Source organism: Carassius gibelio, chromosome A13, assembly GCF_023724105.1.
Source record: "Carassius gibelio isolate Cgi1373 ecotype wild population from Czech Republic chromosome A13, carGib1.2-hapl.c, whole genome shotgun sequence".
Taxonomy (NCBI): Eukaryota; Metazoa; Chordata; class Actinopteri; order Cypriniformes; family Cyprinidae; genus Carassius; species Carassius gibelio.
In genome coordinates this window covers 7,703,226-7,714,776 of record NC_068383.1, presented here as the reverse complement: position 1 = coordinate 7,714,776, position 11,551 = coordinate 7,703,226, and the positions used below count along the sequence as shown (strand labels likewise).

The 11,551-nt window shown below is 37.1% G+C and overlaps 1 protein-coding gene across 1 annotated transcript; it reads right to left on the bottom strand.

The window, feature by feature from the left end:
• Positions 1-485: 485 nt before the first annotated feature.
• LOC128026007 (glycogen phosphorylase, liver form) lies at positions 486-10,852 on the bottom strand. The gene is made up of 20 exons (XM_052612678.1): positions 10,573-10,852; positions 9,986-10,087; positions 9,836-9,914; positions 9,592-9,695; positions 7,612-7,746; positions 7,419-7,530; positions 6,912-6,994; positions 6,538-6,675; positions 6,269-6,361; positions 5,044-5,190; positions 4,662-4,825; positions 4,465-4,579; positions 4,271-4,372; positions 4,004-4,151; positions 3,765-3,823; positions 1,697-1,838; positions 1,405-1,612; positions 1,149-1,283; positions 1,009-1,075; positions 486-837 (listed from the first exon to the last, which is right to left on the bottom strand). Exons 1-20 carry the CDS (start codon positions 10,813-10,815, stop codon positions 649-651), a joined length of 2,565 nt encoding a protein of 854 aa, XP_052468638.1. The 5' UTR covers positions 10,816-10,852; the 3' UTR covers positions 486-648.
• Positions 10,853-11,551: the final 699 nt, after the last annotated feature.

Genomic DNA, 11,551 nt, shown 5'->3' with positions numbered 1-11,551 from the left:
GTAAATTGCATTTATATATATATATATATATATATATATATATATATATATATATATATATATATATATATATATATATATATATATATATATATATAAAACACTTGTTTAAAGAAAAAAAAAATATATAATATATTTTTGTTCCCCAAATATAAAACATTGAACGATTGTGTATGTTACATTTATTTACTTTGTGGATGCTAAGTCTAATCTGGGTGATTTGTTCAGCATTATGTTTCAATTGAATACAACCCACAATTTTGGTGTTGCAAGCCCTTGTTTTGGAAAATTTGAAATTTCATTTTCTTTTGTACTATATAAGTGCAGAATGTCTGTACTGTATGTTGACCTCTTGTTGATCCTTTTGTCCTCTGCCTCTCATCCACTCTTTATTCACTATTAGTCATTTACATTTTTTTCTAATGCATTTTCCATCAAATCTAAATATTTACTATTAAGACTATATGAATAAACTGACTCAACTGTTAAATTAAAATATTAGATTTATTTGAGCTTTTTGCAAGTACATGGCACTCCTTTAGAAAGTCATGCATGAACAATTGACAAATGTAAAATGAATAATATAAGTAATTATATTAATTACTGTAACAAGTCTTCTCATGATCCTATGACACTGTGCTGACGTGTTCAGTTTTTGCGCAGGGCACGAGCGGTTTCCTCCAGAGCTTCACGGGGTTCGCTGGGTGGAGGAATCTTCAGGTCAGTGGGCTCCACTCCCCAGATCTCAGTGGCGTACTCTTTAATGGTGCGGTCACTAGAGAACTTTCCAGATGCCGCAATGTTCTTAATTACCACCCGAGTCCACTCTCTCTGATCCTGTCCAACACAGAGAAATATGGACTATTTTAATTGCACTTGTAGGCTCTCTTTGTATATTTTTGGAGCTTGACAGCCATCACTTTGAACTGTTGCTATATAGAAAAGAACCGTAACATTCTTAAGTCTCACAGTACAGTAAATTTTCAGTGGTTGTGTGATAATGTTCACCTTATACAAAGCGCTGACTCTCTCTTGACACTTCACGTAAGACTCGTAGTCTGCGAAAACTTTAAACCTGGAGGACAGATTTAGAGAGCGTGAGGGAGTTGTAGTGTAAGAACTTGAGAAAGAAAGCTTGAGTGTTTTACCGATCATGATGGAACAGCATGTTGATGATGTCACTGAACATCTCAGGCTGTCTCGGTGAGAAATAGCCACTTTTAATCTGATTTATTGCTTGTTTCAGCTCCGGAAGACTCTCATAATATTGTAATGCATCATAGCTGCACACACACACACACACACACACACACACACAAAGGAATTGTTAATGTCTTCAAAGATAGCATGACATTTACTCAGCATTTATTTCCATGCATATAATCTCTTCGTCTCTTTCCCTACCCTTCTTTATCCATCTTTGCTACATCTTCCACCCTCATGCCAAAGATGAAGAGGTTTTCTTCTCCGGCTTCTTCTGCCATCTCCACATTAGCACCATCCATTGTGCCGATGGTCAGCGCCCCATTCAGCATGAACTTCATGTTTCCGGTCCCTGAAGCCTCTGTACCTGCAGTGGAGATCTGCTCTGACAGGTCTGTAGCTGGAATCACTGCACATAAAACACACATACTCAAACATGTATTCATCAATACACTCATCTCATACTGAAGGTAGCTGTGAGGGTGTATGTTACCTTTCTCTGCCAGTGACACTCTGTAGTTCTCCAGGTAAATGACCTTCAGTTTACGGCCGATCACAGGATCGTTATTCACAACATCAGCGACAGAGGTGATCAACTTAATGATCATCTTTGCCATGTGATATCCAGGAGCAGCCTGCAAAAACATATATGCAGTAAATCATACACTCTTATTCAAATGTTGAGGTTAGTAACAGTAGTAAAAATAAAAAGAATCCTGAATTTTTTTTTATAACAGTTTCCACAAATATATTAAGCAGCACAACACTGATATTAATGAGAAATGCTTCTTAAAGGGATAGTTCACCCAAAAGTGAAAAGTTGATGTTTGGCTGCTTACCCCCAGGGCATCTAAAAGGTGACGTTGTTTCTTCAGTAGAACACAAACCAAGATTTTTAGCTCAAATCGTTGAATTCTATCAGTCTTACAATGTAAGTGGATTCAGTTTTATTGTATGTATCAGACCAATAGACTGCAATGGTTTGAGCTAAAAATCTTGGTTTGTGTTCTACTGAAGAAACAAACTCACCTACATCTTGGATGCCCTGGGGGTAAGCAGACAAATATCACATTTTCACTTTTGGTTGAACTATCCCTTTAAGCACCAAACCAACATAAGATAATGGATCATGTGACACTGAAGACTGGAGTAATGATGCTAAAAATTCAGCTTTGTCATCACAACAATAAATTACATTTTAAAATATATTAAAATAGAAATTGTGATAATATTTCACAATATTACTGTCTGTACAGCAATGTTGTTTTAAAAAAAATGCAGCCTTGGTGAGCATAAGAGACTTCCTTTAAAAGGGGGGGTGAAATGCTTGTTTAACTCATTATCCTGTTAATCTTGAGTACCTATAGAGTAGTACAGCATCCTTCATAACTCCAAAAAGTCTTTAGTTTTATTATATTCATAAGAGAAAGATAGTCTGTACCGATTTTTCCCGGAAATACACGACCGGCTGGAGGCGTGACGTGTGGGCGGAGCTAAAGAATCACGAGCGCCAGTAAGCTTTTGCGTTGAGAGCGTTTGGAAGCTGTGACACCGTGAGGATAAAACCAACCAAAACAAACCATGGCTAACAGTCAGATTCAGCGTATATTTATGATCCAGAATCAGATCCAGAGGCTGAAATTGAACGAGAGCAGCAGCAGCAACGACGTCTCTATGTGGTATGTACTGAAACTGTAAATATTTGCTTAGCGGTTTTGGAAAATAACTAAGTTCCACTTTGTCGTCTTTTTCTTTTTTTTTTAAGCTGTACATGTGGAAAGTGCAGTTTGATGACAACATCACATGTTGTTTACTTGATGTGCTTACGCGCCGATAGCTAAGTTAACAACACAGAGATATTTGAAGCAGTTTTACTCACTGCCAGCGGTTCCAACACACGATCGTGACCCTTTTTCGTTGGGACTGCATTATCCTTAAGAAATAAACGATACGCAAATCCGGCGTCAAACTGGGCCTTGTTTGTAAAACAAGCATCTTCGAAATGCAGGGAACAAACACAAACACTTGCACAACTCCGTTGATGCTCTGTAAAAATAAACTCCATCCACTGGTCCCTTAATGCTGTTTTTTCTTTGGTAATCTGTGCAGGTTTGTCTTGCCCTGGCAACCAAAAACACACTCCTTTTGTGAGATTTCGCGACACTCTCGCTCTGATCAGTGAAGTCTGTTGTGCTCTCAGTGCTCTGCTATACGGGAGCGCGTGCTCTTCCGGCAGAAGTGCCCTCTGGACCCATATAAGGAAATTCCGCTCCATCTAACGTCACACAGAGCCATACTCAAAAAAAACTTTCCGAAACTTGTGACAAACCGGAAGTAGTATTTTTGGAACAGAAATACTCCTTCAAACGTACAACTTAATTTTTGAAACTTTGTCCATGTTTAGCATGGGAATCCAACTCTTTAACAGTGTAAAAAACTCAGTATGCATGAAATAGCATTTCACCCCCCCTTTAAAAACATTAAATCGTTTTACTAACCCTTAACCTTTTGAACATGTATAAATCAGCGCAGGTGAGTGTGTTCAGATAAGGTTGTTTTACCTTTCCACCGATAATCACAGTCCGTGGTACAAACGGTTTAATGGGGCTCTTTTTGATGCCTGTGTGTGAAACAGTGGAAAGATTCTTCAGTGTCTTATTTTGTGTTGAACAGAAGATAGTCAGCTAAAGATAAGTCAATAATGACAAAATGTGCATTGTTCAGTTTAAGGAGTGTCTAAAACATTAAGTAAAATGACACAGCTAAACTAATGTGTGTGTGTTTGCGTTTCTGAACATACGGTTGTACATGGTGATGACGTGGAGGCAGTTGAGCAGCTGTCGTTTGTATTCATGGATTCTTTTCACATGGACATCAAACATGGATGCAGGATTTATGTCCACCTTGTACACCTTCTCTAAATACTGGGCAAACTTCAGCTTGTTATCCTACACACAAACAAATATGGCAAAAATAAGAGGAGGAAAAAAACAAAGACATAATCTTCTACTGTAGATTAATAAGATCTACAAATTTTCTGACATGAGAGGATTGTGTGATTTCTAACCTGTTTGACTTTGGCTACATCTCGGATGAAAGTGTCGTAGTCAACCAGATCATTCAGCTTCTGCAGCTGATTTTGATCTTTCACATACTCTTCACCGATAGCCTATATGCACACAAATCAAACATATGAACATTTTATTGGGAAATTGAAAAAATATGTTATAAAAATAAAGGAAAACAGTGTGTGTGTTGGACCTCTGCGATCAGGTCAGCGAGTCCTGGGTTGCAGAGAAGCAGCCAACGTCGTGGTGTGATGCCGTTTGTTTTATTCTGAAATTTGTCCGGTTCAAGCTCGCTGAAGTCTCGGAATCTAAAGGATCAAAATGTAAAGTCAGTTTCAAAAACCATTGTAAGATTGTATGTACGTGAGAGAGCAAGAAAAAGAAGCCTACACGTCTCTTTTGATGATGTCAGAGTGAATCTCTGCAACTCCGTTGACTTTGTGTGAGCCCACAATGCAGAGATGAGCCATGTTTACTCTCTTCCCCCCTTCCTCCTCAATCAGAGACATCCTGCGGATTCGATCCAAATCATCTGGAAACAGAGATGCTACATGCTACAAAGACACACGCACAGACACACATATACATACAAAAACATTAATTTGGTTTCTGTTCTAAACTTAAGTGTTACTTAGCTACACTTTGAAGATAAATGTGTCCACAAAAGTTTACTTAAAGTGACAAATCCTCTATTTGGAACATATAGCCGTCTTCAACTGGATGATGGCTAATAAACCATTAAGTAAATGCAGTTTCCTGTAAGTGTACTTACATCCAAGTGTATTTGGTTGATCTTGTATATGATTTGCAGGTGTCGGGGTAAAAGTTTCTCCATCAGTTCGATCGGCCAGCGCTCCAGAGCTTCAGGCAGAACCGTGTGGTTTGTGTATGCAAACGTTCGTTTAGTGATATTCCAGGCCTAGACACTCACAAAGAAGAACTCTTTTTGAGTAATCATGTTGCTTTGACAAAATCAACATAAGATGACTGTATCACTGACCAGTATTTTTGTTGTTAACTACAACTAAGACGAGTACAAACAGTTTTTGAGAATTAAAATAAAGCTAATATAAAATAATAAGATCAGAAAATAGGAAATAAGACAAACTAAATGTAATAAAACTAAAACTTAAATAAAAATGAATCAAAAGCCACTGTAGATAGAAATAAAAAACGAATAAAAATGACAAACGCATATAACAAATTACTTAAACTAAAATTCCATTAATATTAAAACATACTTAAAATTATTAACATAAAATTACCACTGAAAACTTAAATATAAAAGCTAATACAAGCTAATATTAATTATCTTAAAGTACTTCAATTGCATAAGTATGATTTCATACTTTTCATTTATACATTTTATATAATTTTTTGTTTTCTTATTTCCTCCATCAACAAAGTAACAATACTAAACATTTAAAGGAGCATTCCGTAGGTTCTGAAATTTCTAACCGTTACTGACACCAGTGGCCGTTAGAGGAACTGCAGTCAGTCTCATGCTCGTTCTCAGTGCGCAAAGGAGCACGCTCTCTCTTTTTTTTTTTTTTTTACTTCAAGGAGTGTCTGTGGGTGTCTGAATTGTGCTGGAGGCTGTTCGCTTCTTTCCATTAGCAGAGTCCATTTGAAAACACTATTGCCGCTGCTTACTATAATGGCTGGAGTGCCATACGGTTGTAAGCCCAAGTAGACGAGAACGCGCATGACGTCACATTTTGTGAATTTTCGCGCCAATTCGGGCCTGACTCCTCCACACGCAACCGTGGTGGACAGTCAAGGTGTCATTCTTTTTTTTACATCATAGTTGGCTCATACATTTACAAATGAAAACTCTATCTAAAATATTTTTTTAAGTAAAAACCTCCACATAGCTCCTTTAAAATGTATGATATGAATGTTGAATCATTATTATTCTATTGTTGCAGTAAAAGTGTGTCTTTTATAGGATTACCGGTATTAAGATTAGAGAATCATGAATTATTCATAAATCTTACTGTGTCCCAGTCTAGATTCTCAATGTCCACAAATATCCTCATCAGCTCAGGGATGGCCATAGCAGGATGAGTATCATTCAACTGGATGGCAACCTGACACACACACACATGCAGAATCACACAAGTACATTACTTAAAAGTTCATTATATAACACAAAGTACTAATGTAGTAACTAGCATGGATGGTAAGTACCTGCAGAATTACAGTGTGGAATGATTGTTTCAGGACGAGTGAGATGTTTAGTGTAAAGTGTATAGCAAAAACAGACCTTATCAGGAAAGCTGTCGAATGACAACGGTTCAGAGCAGTTCCTCTTTGAAGTCTTAAAGCGCCGAATCACATCTTGTAAAGTCGCTGCCACCACAAAATATTCCTGCTTCAACCGCAGCTCCTTTCCTTCAAAGAACTACAACCCCCACAAATTCCAGTGTCAGTGTCAAACTACAAAACTGCATAATAGAGAGTGTGTTTGGGCTACAATCTCAGGTGTGAGATTAACCTTCTGATATATTTACGCTGGATAATTGGAACCTAATTTTCTATACACAATAACAGATGCAGATTTATCCAGTTAAAATGCAGAAAAGCCATTTAAACTTCAATGTGCCTGAGCACACAGAAAAAAGGGTGAAAAAAACGTACATTGTCATTTGGATAGAGTACGCGGGAAATGTTTTCTGCTAAGTTACGGTCCAAAACTGCCTGAATGTAATCACCAACATTAACTGTGAGGAGAAAACAAAACATCCCTTGATGAATTATTCCATATAAATTCCAGTGGCACTGATTTCAGGTGTCTGAAGAAATTGTGCAAATTTGATATTTAATATAATTTGATATTTAATAGTAATTTCCACTTCAAATAGTAAAAAATTGGTTAAATTGACTGTTTAATATTTGATAGTAATTTTAATGAGTTCAATTTAATAGTTAACATTAATTAGATTCCATTTTGAATTGATAAATACCGGTTAAACTGAAAAAAGATATGAAATGTTCACAATAAGACCAAGGAATGGTGTACATTTTAATTTTGAAGCTGACTTTAGTTAAAAATATATTTTCTGGTGTTTGACTTATATGTAATCACACATAAATGTCTGCAGTTAATATGGATTGGGAATCTGCTCTGTTGTGTGAATGACTCACAGTCTCGCAGATTAAAGTCTTTGGGTGCGCGTGCAGACCACAAGCGCATAGTGTTCACCGTGTTGTTCATGTATCCAGGGATTGGCGTGTCGTATGGCATGGCCAGGACCACCTATACCACAAACATGCATTACAAACCTGGCCAGGGTACTGCTATCTTGTTAGTTTGTATTTATTCATATAGCAGTGATACCTGTGTATTGACCCATTTCGGCTCCTTCCCATCATCTTCCTCCACACGGCCGTAGAAATGCACGGGCAGCATGAACTCAGGTCGGGCTTTCTCCCAGGGGTTACCATACCTCAACCAATCATCTGCCTCCTCAACCTAATACACAGTGATACAGAGATGATGAAAGAGGACACCAGTGTCGATCTCAGGGGCGGACTGGCCATCTGGAGCACCGGGACTTTTCTCACAAATATATATATTTTTTTTTTTATTTGACAGAAATCATAATATTACAGCTCTTTTCTTGCATTGTGTACCTTGAAACACGCCCCCTTTCACATCATCTAATTTACAGAGAGAGAGAGGCAGATTTATCCAGTACAGCTAATTTTTCTGAGCAGCAGGCCACTGTATACATTCACGTAAAACATAACCGACTGTGTTTATGAGAATACTTGCAGAGACAATTATTTTGAGATAATTTTGTGTGTATGTGTTAATTCAAAAGTTACGATACGTGAAAGATGAATTAATTCTGCGTATGCATGTTGCCTGAAACACTGCTCTCAGCACGTGCTTTGAACAAATGCACGCAAGCGAATTGTTTAAAACGCTTGAATCGGCAAGATTTAAACAAGTGCAAACGATCAACAACGCTCTGTTTCACCCATTCAAGCGAATGAACAGCGCGAATCAAGTTAGGAATTTTACATCACTATTAAAGATAGACCGTCAGGCAGGGTGGTGATATATTGTTCCAGACAGCAAGCAGTTTCGGCCCAGATCTGGCCCACATTTGGCCTGCATGGATTTCACGCGGGCCAGATGTTCTGGGCCGAAACTGCTTGCTGTCTGGGTTGGAGCCCGACTGTAAAACACAATAGCCCCGTGACGTCGGACTAGCAAACACTGGTTTCCACACTGGTTTCGTTCAACAAAATAAATTTTTATTTTAAAAGATTGACTCATCTGAAGAATCATCTGTTCACAAATCGGATCATGAACTTCTATTAAAGATGATCTATTATTGAACATCTCGAATGAATAAAGACTTCAAGTTCATCTGTAAAGCACATAAAGCTATCGTTAGAGTTTATAAACTTCTATTTATGCATGATTCATATGATTCTGTTATCTGAAAGCGAAGTGTGAGTTCTAGGAGAATGTCGTGATAAGCGTGTATCGCTCACTATGAGTTGCTAAATGAACAGCTGCTGCACACAGTTTTTTTTTAATCAGTTGCCCTATTGGATAAAATCCCCAAACTGTTTACTTAAATATAAAATTATTAAATGACATCAAAACAGTGGCGGATGCATTATGATGTGGTGGGCTGATGTGGGCCAGAAAGTCCAGGGCCACTTTTTGGTCCCAGTCCGCCCCTGGTCGATCTGCACTCAAATCTAGGGCAGGTTAAAGTTCAAATGTGTCTATTTTTTTTTTATTAGGATTTTCACTGCACAAACACACCATTATCACTATCCTTTTGCAAATAAATCGAGCTGCTGTTTCTTATCAGCCTATTACTGCTGGAACAAGATCCCTATTGGTCCAGTATTATCAGCTCTGTTACAAGCTCACATGCACCAGGCCAGTGACCACAAATGCAGTGAACTCCTGGCCCATATAGGCTACACAGATTTTTATGCAGACACTGTCCTACAAGTATTGCAAACTTCAGAGTACCCAAAATGTTGTGGAAATTTTATATATATATATATATTATATACACACAATTATTATTTTTAAACATAAAATATTAAAGTAAATAAAAAATATACAAAAAGAACAAGTAACCAAAACCACAGAAATTTATTTAAATAGGAATATTTTGGACATTATTTTGTACTCTGAAATATATTTAAAATTATATATTTTTAACTAAAAATATATTTTTGCTATACGGGTCAGAACTACTATAGTTAATTGTATTAGGACATCAGAAGTTTGCATATAGGAACTTAATGCATAAATTAAGGAAAGGTTGGTAAATTAATTCACCTGCCAGCCATCTTTGATTTTCTGGTTGAAGATTCCATACTCATATCGAATCCCATATCCATAAGCAGCCAGACCCAGAGTAGCCATGGAGTCAAGAAAACAAGCTGTGGATCGTGAACACACAGTTAATATAGCTAACTTATATTATGGTATATTATTTGTATAGAATGTGTGTGTGTGTGTGTGTGTGTGTGAGAGAGAGAGAGAGAGAGAGAGAGAGAGAGAGAGAGAGAGAGAGTGAGACCTGCTAATCTTCCCAGCCCTCCGTTGCCTAATCCGGCATCCTCTTCCATCTCTTCCAGATCCTCCATATCCAACCCCAGCTAAAAGGAAAAAGAGAGATTTACAGAAAGCCAGACACAGATGGATGGACATGTGTCTAGTCCTCTCTCACCTGGTAGATAGCCTCATCACAGGCGTTCTGCAGACCCAGATTAATCATGGTGTTCTGGAGCGCCCTACCCATGTAGAACTCCAGTGACAGGTAATATACACGCTGAAGCACACAGAAATATAAAGAACACAGAGAATAAATAAATAAATAAATCTAACAGAGCATTCTTGCATTATGCACTGGGTGCAAATTATGCCAAATAATTTTTTTTTTATTTCTAAAATAAAAAAAAGGAAAAATATGCTTATGTTTTTTTTACATAAGCAGTGCATAACTAAAAAAAACTATTAAAACACCTTAATCTTATTCTTACACTTTACACGTTGAAACATAATGGTTGAAACAGCGCACGTACACCAAAAGCCTGTCAAAAAGTTATTTTTCGAGTCTGAATGAAAAATAAAACACTGTTTGTTTTATTTGTATATCATGTGTGTTTGTAATGTGTATCTTTGTTCTTATTTTTTGATAACAAAGATAAAATAATGACAAAGATTTTTTTTAAATTTTTGCCCACTTTAGCCTAAATGTCTGCTATTCCTTTTTATTTGATATTTTTTACCTTGTAATCCTTTTATTGGACTAACCTTAGGGTCGGCCTCATGGTAGAACTGCTGTGTTCGGATCCAGCGGCCCACCAGGTGATCGCGCACCGTGTGCGCGAGCGCGAAATAATAATCGCGCGGCGTCGCGACGTTTCTGTCTTTGACCAGCGTGAAGTGCAGGTGCCGGTTGAAGCCCTTCTTCAGCTCTGCCACATTCTCCACACCGACGATGCCTCTGATGCTGATCTGCTTGCGCTTCTCCTGGTCCGTTAAAGGAGTCGCCATCCTGAAGATCACCAGTTCACCGAGCGCCTGTGGTCACGAGCCCCATATTTTTATAGGAGGCACAGAGGGAGGAGCAGAAACTCTCTCTCATTGGAATTTTTTTTATCAGTCACTTACACATGAACCACATAGATTCAGATTTTTGTTTTTACAAACATTAATATGTATTCAGAAAAAAATCTACTTATATGGCTTTGGTTCACCTGATTGACAAGGTTACCCTCGCATTTGAAAATCAAGAATTTACTTGTAGCATTTTTTTTTTTACTTATTTTTTTTTTTGACCTATAAAAACTATTGATAAAGTTAATCTTTTTTTCTTCTTTTTTTTGAAAAGTTGCATAAATATGGTTTTCATGATTTTATGTATGTATATATATAAATGTAAAAATTAATATAAAAAATTTAATATTTAAGGGTTGCTATTACAGCAAAGCAAGATTAATCTGTGGGGTTCCTCAGGGGTCTATACTTGGACCATTACTATTTCTTATTTATATAAATGACTTTGTCGAATGTTTCAAGTATTCTTACTCCAGGAATGTTTACTAACGGCACAAACTTAGTTCTCTCTCACTTAAATTTCAATTAATTGATTAAGAATGCAAATGATGGTCTAATTGCTGTCACTAATTAGTTTAATTGACACAAATTATCTTTAAATATTAAATCTAATTTAATTATTTTTAGTGGTAAAAAAGAATACCCCTTATGAAAAATTGTCAATTGAGGTGCC